The sequence below is a fragment of the Trichechus manatus genome, unplaced genomic scaffold (assembly GCF_000243295.1).
Source record: "Trichechus manatus latirostris isolate Lorelei unplaced genomic scaffold, TriManLat1.0 scaffold00035, whole genome shotgun sequence".
Classification (NCBI taxonomy): Eukaryota; Metazoa; Chordata; class Mammalia; order Sirenia; family Trichechidae; genus Trichechus; species Trichechus manatus.
In genome coordinates, this window is record NW_004443971.1 from 483,192 (window position 1) to 502,646 (window position 19,455).

General features: G+C 35.7%; 1 protein-coding gene and 1 pseudogene across 1 annotated transcript; both read left to right on the top strand.

Annotated features, from left to right (window-relative positions):
- Window positions 1–923: 923 nt before the first annotated feature.
- On the top strand, window positions 924–1,886 carry LOC101355002 (olfactory receptor 4K1-like; annotated as a pseudogene).
- Window positions 1,887–17,189: 15,303 nt separating this feature from the next.
- On the top strand, window positions 17,190–18,203 carry LOC101353231 (olfactory receptor 4K1-like). The gene is given in 1 exon segment (XM_023730253.1): window positions 17,190–18,203. A coding segment is annotated over 1 exon segment (1,014 nt).
- Window positions 18,204–19,455: the final 1,252 nt, after the last annotated feature.

Below are 19,455 nucleotides of genomic sequence, written 5' to 3' on the forward strand. Positions count from 1 at the left end.
TATAGATTTTGATAAATCAAAGTGTGCCAAGGAGAGTTTAAGAAGAGATAAAAGACAAGATAAGAACACAGGACTGAAAATGCATAGATGGTTCATTCATAATTGATTGGTCTTTATGTGACAGAAGGTGAATTTGATTAAAATGAGATGCAAAGAAATATTCTTGACCTTCACAGAAACTTTCAGAATATCACCATTTTCTCTAGGATTTCTCTCCTTCATTCAATAATATGGCAAACTGCTTCTTTAAAAATCTTAATACACTTCCCAGTCTATGATTCTCAATTTGAACATCATTAATCAAGACTACTTAGCCTTGTTTTCTAGATAAATTACATCCTGATCTACCGTTCCTAGCTTAGTTTTTATTGTTTCTTAACATGCACCCAGTCCTCCAGGTAGGCCTTTCCACTCATGAGTCCTTGAAAATTTATTTTACGTTTTTCCTTTGTATTTTTCTTCCTATGATTTCCTTTGCCTGGGATAGACTTATCTTTCATTTTTCTCTAGTAAATTTCAAACTTTTAAAAAGTTTTAACTCAAATAATTCCTACTCCTTGATACCTTATCTTACCACTTTGGCATAATCTCTCTCATCTCGCTAATATTTATGGTATTAATGTGTCACTCATTTATATTTGCCTATTTCTGATTTCATATTATTTATTTTTCAATATGTGTATCTTATCTTTTTAATTATGATAGGAACCTTATCTGTTCCTTTTTTCCCCCACACTTCTCCCATTTCCCATCATCTTCATGGGTGTTGAAATAGCAGTCAATTGATATCTATATTTCATTGATTTGAATTGACTTAATTGAAAGCTTATGTTTATTTTATATATAAACTAGTTATATTATATTGTGAGTCATTGTGATATGCTCCTGATTTTCTTTCACTTAGGTGACTGTGCATTGGATACATGGCTCACACGAATGAATCAGTGGTATCTGAGTTTGTGCTGCTGGGACTCTCTTGATTCTTGCAAACTTCAGCTTTTCTTTTTTGCAATCTTCTCAATAGTATATTTGGCAACTGTGCTAGACAACATCTTGATTATTGTTATTATTTCCTCTGACTCCCATCTGAACTCTCCGAAGTACATCCTGCTCAGTAATCTTTCTTTCATTGGTATCTGCCAGTCTAATTTGCCACCCCCAAGATGCTTGCAGACTTTTTTGTTGAGCACAAGACTATCTCTTTTGAGGGTTGCATGGCTCAGATATTCCTTCTTCACAGTTTTGTTGGGAGTGAGATGATGTTGCTTGTAGCTATGGCATATGACCGATTTATAGCCATATGTCAGCCCCTGCACTATAGTACAATTATAAATCGGAGACTATGTATAATTTCTGTAGCTATTTCCTGGGCTGTGAGTATTCTTCATTCTGTGAACCACTTGGCTTTTACAGTGGATCTGCCATTCTGTGGCCCCAATGAAGTAGATAGTTTCTTTTGTGACCTTCCCCTGATGATAGAGCTGGCTTGCATGGATGTTTATGAAATGGAAATTATGACCCTAACTAACAGTGGTCTGATATCACTGAGCTGTTCTCTGGCTTTAATTATTTCCTGTGCCGTCATTTTGATTACTGTCCAATGCCAGTCCTCCGGTGGGTCTTCCAAGGCACTTTCCACATGAACTGCCCACATCACAGTGGTGATTCTTTTCTTTGGACCTTGCATTTATTTCTACATATGGCCCTTTAGCAGACTTTGTGTGGATAAGTTCCTTTCTGTTTTCTGTATTGTTTGTATACCCCTGTTGAATCCCATCACCTACTCTCTGAGGAATGAAGATGTTAAATTGGCCATGCAGAAGTTGAGAAAACGTCATGTGAACTTCTGGAAAAACTAGGGCACCACGGTGAGCGAGAATAATCTTGAATGGGAATGAAAAAACCTTCAATGGATCACAGCATTGTGCAGCCAGATCTGCTAATGATATGGTTTATTTACTTAAGGAATTGTTATTTTTCCCTAAATGCAAGGGAATTGCATAAAATTCTGAATTGCAAATTGTCGTGAAAATATTTACTAATACTTTAAAAAAATTATAAATAAAATAGATTCTATTGGGAATAAAATGCTATTCGTGTTCCTAAACTTGTCATAGGAGTCTTGGTAGTGCAATGGTTAAGTGTAGGGCTGGGCTGCTAATTGAAAGGTCGCGAGTTTGCTCCCACTTGTCTTAGTCAACTAGTACTGCTGTAACAGAAATACCGCAAGTGGATGGCTTTAACAAAGAGAAGTTTATTCTCTCACAGTCCAGTAGGATACCAGTCCAAATTCAGGGCATCAGCTCCAGGAGAAGGCTTTCTGTGGCAGCTTCGGAGGAAGGTCCTTGTCATCAGTCTTGTTTTGTCTGGGAACTTCTCTGTGCAGGAACCTCAGGACGCGCTTTGCTCCCGGCACTGCTTTCTTGGTGGTATGAGTTTCTCATGTCTCTCTACTCACTTCTCTCTTCTATATCTCAAAAGAGATTGGCTTAAGACACTACCTAATCTTGTAGACCTCATCGATATAACTGTCACTAATCCATCTTATTACATTATAGTGATAGAGTTTACAACACATAAGGAAATTGCATCAGATTACAAAATGGTACACAATCATACAATGCTGGGAATCATGACTCAGCCAAGTTGACAGATATTTTTGGGGGGCACAATTCGGTCCATGACACCACCTAATGGCTATGCAGGGAAAAGACCTGGCGACCTGCTTCCATAAAGATTACAACCAAGGAAACACTATGGGGCAGTTCTACCCTGACATATAGGGTTGCTGTGAGTCAGAATTGACTCGACAGCACACCACAACAAACTTACAATTCTCTTTAATTGAGCACATGATATTTTTATACTTTACAATCAGTATGTACAAGCCAACTGAGTTTCTGATATATGCACTCAACTTATTCATAGTAGTACTCTACATGTTGACATAGTGGAAAAAGTATTTTAGAAGATGGATTTCACCTCATTGATACATATTTGTCAGCTTATCTTTTTCTTCTGTGTTGAATATGTTAGTTACTTAAAATTATCCCTACTTATTACTAATAACATATAAATGCTCCTATAATTTTTTTTCTGTTTTCTTTTAGATTTTCTTTGGTGTGTATTTCTACTCAAATGTCTAGATTTTTTCTAGATATTTGATGCCATCGGCAACATATATGTCTGTTTTCCAAGGCTACTTCTTTTGAAAATAGAATAAATTGATTACAATAATTTCCATATTATTCACAGAAAATTGCAAATTTCTTTGAAATTGCCTGTAAATATGTGAGGTGTTGAATATTTAAATACAAAGCAAATGTAATTCCACATGTATCTGAAACTTATAGAAGTGACAAAAAATTAGTAATGACTTAGAACTGAATCTGGAATCTATTCTTTCATTTTTCTTGAAAGCACAAGAGGACAGGTACAATTCATGTATAGACCTAATATGAAAGATCAAAAGCATCTATTAAATATTGTTTCATTTGCTATCCAAAATTTTTCCTCTGTACTTCTCACCTGAGATTTGCATTATGGAAAAGTCCTTGTAACAGAAAGACTAAATGTATTCTAACAATGAAAAACAAACTGCTTAACATAAAATAGAAAGTTTTCAATTGTTATCACTCTGAAGTCAGTATTTTAATTGTATAATAAGACATAAATTAGTGGTTATGTGACATATAGTAACTCCACATGCCAAGCCCTGTGCAAATGAACTTTTAAATATAAACACACATACTACATAGCTAAGTTTCTAGGAAGTTCAGATATTTAGTCAGTTTCATTTGTACAATGTCAAAGATGGGTAGTAATCTTTCATACTTGATTACCTGTTTTATATTTTTATATAATGCCAAAACCATTTTAGACATACAATAAACATTAAATCAGTTGTGATATTGGTGGCAGTATTTTCTCTGTCGTTTTTTTTAACTCTATCCTACTGGCTAGAATATACAGAGTCATTGTACCAAAAAGAATTGGTCAACATTTAGGCACTTCAGGTGGTAGCGTATGATCAAGAATCGATGTTATTAAAGGAAAAGGTTCCAGCTGCACTGAAGGCGCTGGCAAAAAAACAAGGCTCCAGGAATTGATGGAATACCAACAGACATGTTTCAACAAACGGATGGAACATTGGAAGCACTCACTCATCTATGCCAAGAAATTTCGAAGACAGCTACCTGGCCAACTGACTGGAAGAGATCCATATACATATCCATTTCAAAGAAAGGTGATCTAACAGAATGTGGAAATTATCGAACAATATCACTAATATCACATGCAAGTAAAATTTTGATGAAGATAATTCAAACACAGTTGCAGCAGTACATTGACAGAAAACTGCCAGAAATTCAAGTCAGATTCAGAAGAGGATGTGTAACTAGGGATAGCATTGCTAATACAAGATAAATCTTGGCAGAAAGCAGAGAATACAAGAAAGATGTTTACCTGTGTTTCATTGACTATGCAAAGACATTCGATTGTGTAGATCATAACAAATTATAGATAACATTGTGAAGAATAAGAAACTCAGAATACTTAATCGTGCTCATGCAGAAACTACATAGACAAAGTGGCAGTCCTTCAAATGTAGAAAAGGGGATACTGCTTGGTTTAAAATCAGGAAAGCTGTGTATCAGGGCTGTGTCCTGTCACCATACTCATTCAATCTGTATGCTGAGCAAATAATCTGAGAAGTTGGAGTATATGAAGAAGAATGCGACATCAGGATTGGAGGAGGTCTCATTAACAACCTGTGATATGCAGATGACAACCTTGCTTGCTGAAAGTGAACAGGACTTGAAGCACTTACTGATGAAGATCAAAGACTACGGCCTTAAGTATGGATTACATCTCAACATAAAGAAAACAAAAATCCTCACAACTGGACCAATAAGCAACATCATGACAAAAGTAGAAAAGATAGAAGTTTTCAAGGATTTCATTTTATTTGGATTCACAATCAAGGCCCATGGAAGCAGCAGTCAAGAAATCATATGACGTATTGCAGTGGCCAAATCTATTGCAAAGGACTTCTTTAACATGTTAAAAAGCAAAGATGTCACTTTGAAGACTAAAGGTGTGCCTGACTGAAGCCATAGTATTTTCAGTCACATCATATGCATGAGAAAGGTGGATAATGAATAAGGAAGGCCAAAGAAGAATTGATGCATTTGAATTACCGTGTCGGTGAAGAATATTGAATATACCATGGACTGCCAGAAGAATGAACAAATCTGTCTTGGAATAAGTGCATCCAGAATGCTCTTTAGAAGCAAGGATGGCAAGACTTTGTCTTCTGTACTTTGGACAGGTTATCAAGAGGGATCAGTCACTGGAGAAGGAATCATTCTTGGTAAAATAGAGGGTCAGTGGAAAACAGGAAGATCCTCAGTGAGATAGATTGGTACAGTGGCTAAAAAATGCACTCAATGCATGGCAACAATTGTGAGGGTGGTACAGGACCAGGCAGTGTTTTCTTCTGGAGTACATAGAGTTGCTATGTGTTGGAACGACCTCAAGGGCACCTAATGACAACAACACGCGATGTAAATGCAGAGGTGTTGATCATATCCTTGAAAAACCAAGTCATTTGACTACTGTGATTCTCAGCAATCTCATATGTAAAATGAGGTTGTTAATAACAACTATTTCACAGGACTGTTGTGGGACAAGAGGATATAATGGAAACAAAAGCACTTTATGAATAGTAAAGCATTGTATAAACAAATAGTTTTTTTGGAACAGGTAATTCTGTCAACCTATGGATAGGTACGGATCCTGTGAAGGTAGGCTTTTTCTACATCTGCCTCTGCAAGTAGACTAAATTGAAAATGTACATGCACACACTCACTCTTCCCTTTCTCCCTTTCCATCTTATTAAAATGCATGTCTCTAAATTTAGAACTTGGTAGTGCTGATTTATTAGCACAACTTAGAAACCAAATAAAATTTATTCAATATCAAGTAAAACTATAATGTGAACAACATACACTCTCAGAGTTATACAAAGATTGATCAATTTTTTTGTCGAAGACTTAGAATCAAATATGGCAGAAATAACATAAACACAAATAATTAAAATACAAGATAGATTTTGATGAATGTCATAGTGGAGGGATCAACAACATACTATAGAAATAAGAAAGAAAACTGTATTTCTCACTCCTTTAGTTAAAAAAATTGGATTTCGATGTTTGGATATTTCCATGGATTCAGATGGTGGAAAGAGTATGTTGGGAGAGATAACAGTCCATCTTCATTTTTTTCAAACAAAAGCACGTCTTGCTAGTTCATTTTTGTTCTCACATCTATTCCTTGTCTTTCTGCTCAGCACTGTTATTAGGCTGACCCTGCAGTCTGCATTCCCCAGTCTCCAATTGCTTCCAGCTGGGTTTGTTCAATTAGAGGAACAATGAATATTGGAGGGCAGGAGGAAGACAGAAGCCAAGACATTTACCCTTTGCTCTGTTCACTGGGTACTCCATTACAGTGATTGTCCTTTCTGTGATTGTTTTAGGTCCTGGCAGACAGGCCATCATGTTATCTGTTTCCATTAGGTGACCCTAGGTATCCAAAAACACTCCTTTCTCTATTTTTCCAGTATGAGTTGGGAGAGAAGTGTGGATAACATCTCCTAGTTGGCTTATTAGCTTATCCATCACATGTGTAAATGATTATCTGTACTACACTCCCTCTGTTTTACATAGAAGGATTTCTGTTTCCCAGTTTGCACCTTGACTGATACAGACACAGAGGTGGAAAGTAGAGTTCAGGAATGACCAATAATAGATTTTGGCTCATAAATTGCATGCTTGAAAATTAGTAGCAGAATACAAAGCTCAAGAATAAGATAAGGGCAAGAAAGATTATTAGTGGCTTTTAAGGAACACAAACACAAAATCTACTTGGCACCTACTGTATGCTAGTTATTGAACTACTCGTTTTAACTGATTACATAGCAATCCTTCAAGATGGATATTATTTTCATTAAAATGAAAAAGGAGGAAACTAAAGAGAAAGAAGAATGATGAAGAAGAGGAAAAGGAGAGGGAGGGAAAAATGGGGATGGTGAGGAGCAGAAGGAGGAAGAGAAGAGGGATTTTAATTTCTGAGCAGCTATTTGATCAATTCTCTGTAGTGCCAGAGATACATTCTTCCACTATCTAATTCTTACTTCACCACTGGGTCTGTTTGGGTTTTCAGTGATCAATAATGGCCATAAACTATCACATTAAATGTGACAAAAAATCCAAAAGTCCTAAAATAAAAGATTGATAAATTTACTATATAATTTTCCATGGAGGTATTAAAAAAAAAACTATCACAAATAAAGTCAAAAGAACAGCAGTATAACTAGTAGACAAAGAACTAATAGCTTTAATATGTAAATAACTCTTACAAGCAATAGGTAAAATCCTCAGAAGCCAAAGGAAAATTTGACAAAGTATATTATTGTTGTTTTTAATGTAATGAAAATGACTCTTGGATATAGCAAAATAAATGTATAAATATATATATATTTGTTTATAGATACACAAATTATCTTGGGAAATGTTCAAGAGTCTGGTGATAGATGCTGCCTTTAATAAAAGGAATTGGGTGCTTGGGATGAGAGGTAAGAGTTGGAAGGATAATTTTTTAAAATTTTATTTAAAAATCACATTAAAAATCTTAATTGAGTCTGCTTTAGGCAATGATGGATTAACAGAGGTCAGATTTACCCTTAAATAAATTGAAAACTGAACAAATTACATTAAAATATGGTTTTCAGACATTGGACAACAGACAGCAAAGGACAGTAATACCTGAGAGAAGACAATCAAATTAATTCAATAGCTTATGGTCTTGTGAGAGTTACCAGGCTACAGTAGAGGGACTGCAAACCTAAATAGAAACTGCTAGTCTCTCTGAATTAAGAAGAAAAATTTGAAGTCCCAGGAGGTCAATATGGCTAGAATTTTCAGGGAAAAATAGTGGAAAAGAAGAAGCTGAGCAGAGAAATAGTTCTAGATAATTTCAGTTGGCTCCCCTCCAGTATTTGTTTATATACTACTCTGTGCATATGTGTGAAAAAGTTATCTGAAACCTGGGAAAAATCACCGGAAAAACAGGTAGGCAGAACAATTCTGAAGCTCACATATTCCAGGAACAGTTCATGTTACTACTAGACAGAATAGTGTGGATTTCTAGGAGGATATTCCTTCATTTGATGCCTGGGTGGCTAACCTAAATGTTGGTTGTTCAAACCCACCAAGTAGCACCATGGAAGAAAGGCATGATAATCTCCTTCCATAAAGATTACAGCCAAAAAAAAAAAAAAAAAACTATGGAACAGTTCTACTCTTTAACACGTGGGGTCACCATGAGTCAGAACTGATTTAATGGCAACAAGGTTATTTGGTTGGCATTGCTTCAGTAGTGCCAAAAAATTAGCCCTAAAGGATGATGCAGACTTGCACTAACAAAGCTTAAAAACAAATCTCAAAGGGGCCAAAATAATTCCAAGAAACTTAACTGTGTCACCAAATCAAATCCAAAAATATTTAAAGGATTAAAAAAAAAGAAAAAGAAGAAATAAACATTGCAAAATTAAAAATGCCTAGCATATAATTAAAAATTACCAGACATGCAACAAAGCCAGAAAATATGAGTTATAAGCAGGAGAAAAAACAGCCAATAAAAAGAGACTGAGAAATGACATAAATGATAAAATTATTATATTATTTTATGTGTGTATTATATATAAGTATATATGTGTACATACATAAAACAATATAATCTTAATATTATTTAGAGGTAGAGCATGATTAGGTAAACATGTATTCTGTAAACCTCAGAGCAAGTACTAAACAAACATAAAACAGAGAGATAATTAATAGCTAACAGTGGAGACAAAAATGGAATCATTAAAAAAAAAAAAAATCAGTGAATCCAAAAGAAGGAACAGCAAACAGATGAAACAAATAGCACACAAAGATCTAAATGTTAAATTTAAACACAAATGCACTGAGTATCACCTCGTTAAATGGAGCCCTGGTGGCACAGTGTTTAAGTGCTTGGCTGCTAACAAAAATGTTGGTGGTTAGAACTCACCAGCTGCTCCATGGGAGAAAGGTGTAGTAGTCTGCTCCAGTAAAGATTACAGCCTAGGAAAACCTATGGTGCAGGTCTACTCTGTCCTATAGGGTTGCTATGAGTCAGAATCAACTTGACAGCACAGAATCGCAACAGCAACAACATCACAATAATTAGAAATAGTAAACTAATTAACAGGTAGAGATTGATAGGCTAAAAAAGCAAAAATCAACTACATGCTGTTAGCTAGAAATGCACTTTAAATTTAAAGACACAGGCAGCTTACAAGTAAAAGATGATAGAGAAACAAGTAGACTTTATATGACCTTTTGTAACTGCAGAAGACTCACAAAGCTACAAAAAACTAGAATTTGATATCAAGACCAGGGTAAGAGACCAAGTGAACACATTAGATTCTCATTTAAAGAATTTGGGGGGCTATACCTTATGAGTGGGGGAAAAACAAACCTTTAATCCAGTTTCTATTCAGCAAGTACTAATTGAATTGTAGTTATTAACCCCACTCTATCTGCATAGCAGAGAAATAGGTGCACCATTTTAGGAGAAAGATAAGATTATGGGAAAGCTGATTAAAAATATCTATAAGTAACTTCCAACATATATCACAATGTGATAAATGACAAACCAAAACAAGTAAACAAATACAAATGAAAGTTGTGATGTGTTTTGAAGGGAACAAATAATGCATTGAGATAAAAAAAATAGAAATCAAGAGGCCCTCTGTATAATAATCTTTCAGTTAATATCTGAAAGAGGAAAAGAATATAGCGTATGAAGAACCAGAGGGAAAAAATACTCAGGCAGAGGAAAGACAAAGTGAAATTTCCTGAAGTGGAAAGGTATGGTGCATACCAGAAAATGAAGCAGAGTTTAGCGAGAGAAAAGAGTGACTGGAGATGAGGTTGAAGGATAATACATAAAATCTAAAATGGAAAGGAATCAGTAAGGAGATTGAGTTTTATTCCAACAGCAATGAGAAGATATTTATCATTTTAAAGTTAAGTGGTTTGTTCTGATTTAATCCTTAAAAAGATTACTCTTGGAAGAATTGATTGGAAAAAGTCAATGGTAGAAAATGGGAGATCATTAGAAGGCATTTAAAACATTTAAGGAGAAAGATAATGAAGATTTGGATAGGGCTGGTTGCAATAGAAATGGAAACAAGTTGATGTATTGGGAGTATTTTGGAGGAAGGCACAGCAGGCCTTGTTAATGGATTGGATGTATGGAGTGAAGGAAAGGAAGGAATCAAGATTTTGTCTGAAACCACTTCGTCTATGGAAATGTCATTACCTAGAATGGAGCAGACTAAGGAAGGAATAGTTTTGGAAACAGAATTGAAATGTTTGTGAAACATTAAAGAGAAAATGTCAAGAAGGAACTTGGTTTATCAGTCTGGAGCTCAGAGAAGCCTATGCTCCTAGATTAGGTTCACCATATTTTCTTGGTGCTCACTCTTTGTCTCAACATTAAACATTTTCTCGTTGTCATCTGCTCTTCTTTGTGGACCTTCTTAGTTCTTCTACATCTCTCATGAGATTTCTTTCCACAACAGCCAAAAGCAAGCTCGTGTATATTTGAGCAGCTCCACCCACATATGCCCAACTAAGCTTTCTTTCTGATTTTGTTGTATGGTCAAGTACGGAGCAGATACAATTAAAATGTTGAATTTGTTTAATAGAATATTACGTAGTACGGTGTTTGAAACTATCATAAATATTGCCATGAAAAGGAAGAAACAAAAGTTTAAAGAAAAATGGTTTTGAATTTCTTAGGCCCCAGCCAGATTTACATTTCTTCTGATCGATTTTCTTCAGGCTCTGAGCATGCAGGCTAATGCTTACTGGAATGGTCACCTTGGATAAGGGAAAGAGGCACATGGAAGGAGACAGATTATTAAGTGAGGTTAAATGTAGCTATTGTAAGTTTCTGGGTCACTACATTTTCCCTTGCGATAAATGCCCTCACTTGCAAATACAGGCCAATAATTTAAAAATTATCATCATCATTGCCTTGGGAAAGGCAACAAAATTATGTTAATAACTCCCACAGCAAGATGACTTCACAAAGGAAGTTCTTTAATTGGTTATCGTAATGGGACTGGCTATCTGAGATTTTTGAGTGTGTGGTATGGTATTTAAATATTTGTTTTGTAGGCCCTTATGGTTCACTTTTTTCAAAACCAGTGGGTTTTGGAGGCTTATTTTCCTCAAGCTGTTGCTACTCCCTTGGGATTTCTACCAGAACTGCTATGTGGAATTTAATCCCACCAAGCAAGAGATTAAACATAGATACTACCATTCAGAGAGTTAAAGGTATTCTGAGCTAAATTTATTACTAGAATTAAGATGACCTGAGTTCTTAAGAAGGAGAACTTGAAGTTTGTGTGTGAGAGTCTAAAATCTGAAACAAAATGTCAAACCACGTCTGATTATCATCACTGCCAACACTGATGATTGATTGGAGATCCAGGTAAATGTGAGAATGCTGATATTTAGTTCAGAGAGAACAGAGATGATGTTAAAGTATAGAATGGGACATAAAGTTGTCATTTTAATGACCAGATGGACTTCCTTGGATATAGGTTCCCAGTGATCAAGTCCTTCTTAATTAGGAAAAATATATGGTTAAGAATGTGTTCTTGGATTATGCAAACCCTCCTTAACTAGCAGTGTGCCCTTGTGACACTGACTTTACCGCTAAGGTATGCTTCCACTGTAATGTTAGGATTGGGATATTATGTCCATCATAGCTTTGTTGTAAGAATTAATGAGATAATGTGGGAAGTGTTTAGCACAATCATTTGTACAAATTGACTTGAAAATAGACTAAGGCTATTATAATTATCAGTGGCAGAGCCATTTTCTTCCCAGCATTTTACAAATAGAGAATGCTGTAATTTGATATTTTGATTTTTTTTTCTCATTGAGGAACTTTTTAAAATTATTATTGTACTTTAGATGAAGATTTACTGTACAAACCAGCTTCTCATTAAACAATTAGTATACATATTGTTTTGTGACATTGGTTACCAACCTCACAACATGTCAACACTCTCCCTTCTTGACCTTGAGTTCCCTATTGGTAGCTTTCCTGCCCCTGCCTTCTAGTCCTTGCCTCTGGGCTGGTGTGCCCCTTTATCCTCATTTTCTTTTGTGGGCCTGTCTAATCTCTGGATGAAGGGGAACCTCAGGAGTGACTTCAATACTGAGCTAAAAGGGTGTCCGTGGGCCATACTCTCAGGGTTTCTCCAGTCTCTGTCAGGCCAGTAAGTTGGGTCTTTCTTGGAAGTTAGATTGTTGTTCTACATTTTTCTCCAGCTCTGTTCTGGACCTTCTATTGTGATCCCTGTCAGAGCAGTCAGTGGTGGTACCCAGGCACCATCTAGTCGTGCTCGACTCGGTCTGGTTGAGGCCATGGTAAATGTGGTCCATTAGTCCTTTGGACTAATCTTTCTCTTGTGTCTTTTGTTTTCTTCATTCTCCCTTGCTTCTGACAGGGTGAGACTGGTGGAGTATCTTAGATCATTGCTCACAAGCTTTTAAGACCCCAGATGCTAACGTTGAGGGACTTTTCTAAGTTCTATTATTTTGCACTCTCTTGCATTAGAATTGCATATTTATTTGTGCTATGATTAGTCACATATCAATGCAAGGCAACTGAAGCAAGTCCTTTGTATAGAAAATCCTTTACTCAATTTGATTAATTATCTACACAGAGACAAGAAGCCAGTTTCCTCATACATAGTTTTCCTTCATTGGCAAACTATTTTCCTTCTCTTTGACATCTTTGATTGACTCTTTGCTCTCACATCTCCATCATTAACACCAAATCATTTTGTTTGTTAATCTGGGCTGAGAAACCTAGAGTCTGACCCAAAGGAGAAGCTGCTACAATTTGCCTTGTGAATTTTGCTTCTCTTTTTATGCTTGATTAGAATGCTTTTAGTTGAACTTCTTGGCTAAACCAAATCAATTTCTAAGTCCAGAAAGTACCACATATGGATTTCAGATTTCTTCTTTAAGTGGAAGGCTAGTTTCACGTTCACTTTATCTCTAGTTTAGACAGAGACCGGTAGCAGCTTTCCAAAGTCAGTGACCGAGGAAAGATTATCCTTAGGATGTGCTCACATCCAAGTCAGGGAGCTATTTAACTCTGTATTTGAAATCTAAAGTAGATTTTGTAATAAAACATAAAAAAAACCTTCCCTTTCTTTCTCAATGATAAGTACTGGGAATAAAATTGTAGCTCTGGTTTATCCCACTCTTTCTTTTACAGGTTAAAGAACTCTGAAGACTGGAAGTGACTGTAAGTGAATAAAGAGAGCACTCTAAGGAACCCTACCTGGCTTCTCTTCAGTCTCTTCCTTTTTCAGATTTTCATCTTACTGTTTCAACAAGTTGTATGTTTATTATAGAAAAATGATTTCATTCTAATATTGTTTCATTAATCTTATTTTTTGCTTTTTTTAAAAAAGTCTCATAGCTTGTGAATCTGCTCGGAAGCAGATGTTTACCATTCTGATTGACTTTACCTGTACCGTACTAAGACTTTATGCAATTTTCAATTATAATAGCTTGCTAACACAACTAATATTTATATGCCACTTTATAGTTCTCATAGCTCTTTCAAATGAATGTTATCACAGATAAAGTATCAAAAGTTCAGAGAGTTGTGGTCAATTGCATAAGGACGTGAATCTTATATATTTTGTTCACTGTTATATTACCATGCCTACAGAGTGCTTGGCATATAATCATAGAAGGTGTTCAATAAGTTGAATGAATGAATGAACAAACAATATCACAAAATAAGTAGTGAAGCCAGGAATTAAACCTAGAACTTCTGATCTCAAATTTTATGCTATTTATAAAATGACTTCCTATGAAAATTTTCAGTCTTTTCCTTTCCCTAAAGACTGGCTAATCACACAATTGTGAATAAGGATTATGATTGGCTCTTAATATGGAAAAAAATGCCTTTAGGTTTTTAGAGAAATTCTGCCTATATTTGTAAACTAAACTAAGTCAATTCAATTAAAATTGGATACAAAGTAAAATGGTTTTAGATAAGAAAACTTTTGGTTTAATACATTTACCACTATTCAAACTCTTGTCAGACCTTGCATATACAGAGCTACAGTTCAGGAAGACATTTTAAAAGGCATAAGATTCTATGAGGTGTTACCATAAAAAAGCAATGACTATGGCCTCAATATTGAAAAGTCATGCCATGAATAATTATTATATCTGAGCACACTGTCATTGAGTGTCACTACAGACACACAGGGAGCGCCTCCAGGCTTGTGAAATTTGGCCATGATCTTCATTTCAAAGGGCCCTTCCTGGAAATCTTAGATCGTTCTGACTTTATTTTGAACAAGAAAAATTACACTATGTATTTACATGGAAAAACAGAATTTGCAAAGCAATTTTATATGCGTATTTTACTGTAGAAAATACAAAGGCAAGTTGTGTGTCTTCACTCTTAAGACTGAATTTATAGCTTCCTAAAGTTGTAAACATATTTAAACTCATGAGGCAGAATTTGTTCAGAAAAGCCAATTATATACCTGTCAAGTGCATAATAAGGTTAAAGGCTAGATCTCCATTCATTTTATCTCTATTAAACCTGCCAAAATTATACCGATGTTTACAAAAAGAGCACTCATTTCACATGAATCAGGTATTACACTTGCTAGCTACCCCCTTTATCTGGAATGGATTTCCTCATGGCTTGCTCCTCATTCCCCTGTCTTTGTTGAAATGTAACCTGCCTAGAGAGGCTTTCTCTGACCACCCAGTCATAATCTGTATTCCTTTGCTCTACTTTATTTTCTCCATGTTGTTGTTGTTAGGTGCTGTTATAGCGACCCTGCGTACAACACAATGAAACACTGCCCAGTCCTGCGTCATCCTCACAATCTTTGCTATGTTTGAGCCCATTGCTGCAGCCACTATTGTCAATCCATCTCGTTGAGAGTCTTCCTCTTTTTCACTGACCCTCTATTTTATCTTCTCCAGGGACTGGTCCCTCCTAATAACATGTCCAAAGTATACGAGATGAATTCTCACCATCCTTGCTTCTGATGAGCATTCTGGTTGTACTTCTTCCAAGACAGATTTGTTGATTCTTCTGGTAGTCCATGTTATATTCAATATCCTTTGCCAATACCATAATTCAAAGGCATCAATTCTTCTTCGGTCTTTCTTATTCAAAGTTCGGTTTTCACTTGCATATGAGGCAATTGAAAACATCATGGCTTGGGTCAGGTGTGCCTTAGTACTTAAAGTGACATCTTTGCTTTTTAACACTTTGAAGAGATCTTTTGCAGCAAATTTGCCCAAAGTAGTGCATTGTTTGATTTCTTGACTGCTGCTTCCATGGGTGTTGATTGTGGATCCGAGTAAAATGAAATCCTTGACAATTTCAATCTTTTCTCCATTTATCATAATGTTGCTTATTGGTCCATTTGTGAGGATTTTTGTTTTCTTTATGTTGAGGTGTAATCTATACTGAAGGCTGTAGTCTTTGATCTTCCTCAGTAAGTGCTTCAAGTCCTCTTCACTTTCAGCAAGCAAGTTTGTTTCATCTGCATATCAAAGGTTATTAATGAGTCTTCCTCCAGTCCTGGTGCTTCCTTTTTCATATAGCCCAGCTTCTCAGATTATTTGCTTAGCATACAGATTGTATGTGTCTGTCAGTTTGTCATACTGTGGTGGCTTGCGTGTTGCTGTGATACTGGAAGCTTTGCCACTGATATTTCAAATACCAGCATCGTCAACCTTGGTGGACAGGTTTCAACTGAGCTTTCAGACTAAGACAGACTAGGAAGAAGGACCTGGCAGTCTACTTCTGAAAAAATTGCCTATTGAAAACCTTATGAATTGCAGAATAACATTTTCTCCATAGCATTTATCATTAACTGATATAATATAGATTTTATTTACTTTTTAATCTACCAGCTCCCTATCCCTTTATGATGTAAGCTACATGAGGGTGGGGGATTTTTTTACATTTATGTTAGTTGCTTTGTCTCTAGAGTCTATAATACTGTATGGTGCATAGCAGATACTTTATTTGTTGAATGAATTAATTACATCAGAGATGGTGATCAATAGACTTTGGAAAATACTTTTTTATTGTAACATTAACTATACTAGAGAATGAAGAGGTTGTAAAAAGGACCAGCAAGATAAGTATTTCAAATACAAATTTAATTAGAAATGTCTGATGCTAATTAAAATTGCATGTAACCCCGTCTTTAAAGAGTAAGTAGCTGATCAGCTCAAATAGTATTAAATTCAATTACTATAAAAGGGAAATCATATTGAGAAAGGTAGAAAGTACAACTGTGATACTAAATGAATCATTCTTTTTTATTTAAAAGAATGTATGTTTCCAAGGTCCTAGGAAGATACTTTTTTTTTTTTTACTGCTAAGCCATTTAACCCGCTGCTATAAAATTTAAATTGTTTTACTATAAGCAAGTGAATGCAATCCCTGGCTCATGCTAGTTTTGTTACAAATAAATTTCTCTCTATTCTTATTGCAGATATCTCACATACCTGGCCACATCTCACTCCTTTGGTGTAATTTATCAGAGTAATTGGGCTGATTTCCATCTCTTTATACTGAACTAAGTTTCCTCTCCCTCCAAGATTTTGTAAAGGGCGCTAGAATCATTTTGCACTATATCTGAATGTGTAAGTACACATTGTGTCTTTCAAAGTACTTTGGAGATAATATACACTTCTTCTGCATTAATATGTTAGAATACAATGCAAATACTGCTTTCTCTCAACTTCTCTCCATTTTTATTGACTTATTGTTGATTGGATACGCTTACTATCTATCTTTCTTTACTTCCATCTTTCCTTCCTTTCATCCATCCATCCATCCAATCTATCATCTATCTTACATGCCAAAAGTAAATAATAATTCATGTAATTATTTAAGTAATCACAGAGAAAAGTATCTATTTCCTAACAATAATGTGAATAATCACTGTCTTTACCCTCACCATATTTTTTATAGTTATTAAAATTAAAATATTTATTTCCTTTACATGAAAGATGAAGGACTTATCTTTATCCATTCAATTTCTTTTCTATCCCCCTCTAGATAAATTCAGCAGCCCAGATTCAATTGATGGATGAAACAATAAGTCAGTGGTTACTGAATTTATTTTGTTGGGCTTGTCTAGCTCTCGAGAACTCCAACTCTTCCTTTTCTTTATGTTCTGTGTGTTTTATGAAGCTGCTGTTTTGGGAAACATCCTTATCATCCTCACAGTAATCACAGACTCTCATTTGCATTCCCCGATGTACTTTCTCCTTAGCAATCTCTCCTTCATTGATGTTTGTCAGGCTACATTTGCTACTCCCAAGATGATTGCAGACTTCCTCAATGAACACAAGACCATCACCTTCCAGGGATGCATGTCGCAAATCTTTTTCCTACATGTCTTTGGGGGTAGTGAGATGGTGCTTCTTGTTGCCATGGCCTATGATCGATACATTGCTATATGCAAACCTCTGCATTACATGACCATCATGAGTCTCAGGGTGTGCACTGTTCTGGTGGGAGTCTCATGGGCCATTGGCATCCTACACTCAGCCAGCCACCTGGCATTCACAGTCAATGTGCCTTTCTGTGGACCCAACAAGGGGAACAATTTCTTTTGTGACCTCCCTCTCGTGATCAAGCTTGTGTGCTTAGACACCTATGTTTTGGAGATCCTGGTGCTCACCAACAGTGGCCTGTTCTCACTTAACTGTTTCCTCCTTTTGCTCACTTCTTACACTATCATCCTTGCTACTGTCCATGGCCAAGCTTCTGGTGGGACATCCAAAGCTCTCTCAACCTTGTCCACCAACATCACTATTGTGGTTCCATTCTTTGGCCCATTAATCTTCATCTATATTTGGCCCTTTGAAAGCTTCCCAATTGATAAATTTATCTCTGTGTTTTTTACTGTCTTTTCTCCTCTCCTTAACTCCATCATTTACACACTGGAAAATAAAGATGTGAAGGAAGCCATGAGGAAGCTAAGGAACCAACATGTGGGTTCCAAGCAAGTCTTTTGATAACTAGAGAAAGTAACACACATCCTTACTTCTTGGCCACCGTAGTGACCATGTATAATTATTATCCTTGTGTTTATATTATAATTATCTTTCACTACTAGAGTTCTGGAAACTGGTGATCTAAAAGTTCGTAAATTCAGTGCAGAATCTCATATTATGATGACAGTCCCTGTAGTCTGTGGCTCACTTGATCTTCCCTAAAATATATCAATTCCATATATTAAAACTCCTAAATAATCTTTTTTTACCTTATATAGGATTTTTAAAAAATCTCTTGCAGCATTTTTAAGCATTAAAGATGATTTCCTAACTCTTCTGATTTGATCAGGTTAGCACAGACAATAACAGCATAATTTGAGTTAAGAACACTCTGCTTTGGCATGATAGGCTGCATGAATGCTCTAAAACATGTTCCTCTGCCTTTATCCTTATAACCTATAATTTTTCTAGCTAAAATTTGGGTCCTATAAATGGCTGAAAAAATTCCACACACACAAAAAAGACATTGATATTTATAAATCAGATTTTATTTTATATATCATTTGTGCTAAATCTTAAAGACATAAAATACTATAGAAGCAATTATGAGACTGAGTTTCGCTGCTCTGGCTTTGAGTCCAATAAAAAGCCTGTTGCCATGTATTCTGACTCATGGCGACTCCTTGTGTTACAGAGTAGAACTGCTCCATGGGATTTTCTTAGCTGTGATCTTTACGGAAGCAGTGAAGCTGAGTGGGTGTGAACCACCAATCTTTAGGTTTGTAGACAAGTATCAACTGTTTGTGACACCCAGGGACCTCTGAAACAAATAATGGCACACCAAAAATATAACTGTCGGTAGTTAAAATTACTACAGTACTTTTGCAACCCTCTGGAAGAAATTTTCTAACACTTACATACAAATTCTCTATAGTGCTGATAATAAGGCTACCATTAGTTGAGAATCACTGCAGGATTTTGCTTAGTTAATTTCATCTGAGAAGGTCAATTTTAAAGTAGTTATGGAAAACTCATACATGAGTAATTAGAAAGTATTCGCAATACTTCTCATTTTCTCAAATTTTAAGTGAAACTTCAGAAACATGTCAGCAACCATCTTACCATGAAAATGATAAGAGAAGAGTGAGCACATGATTGAGCCTGTCTTTTCTCAGTCATAGAATCTGTTACTGTCATCCTTGGATTATTTAATTCATTCCAAGAGGAGTTTGTTCTGTTTGTGCTAGCTTTCAATTCAAGCCTGTAGTTTCTG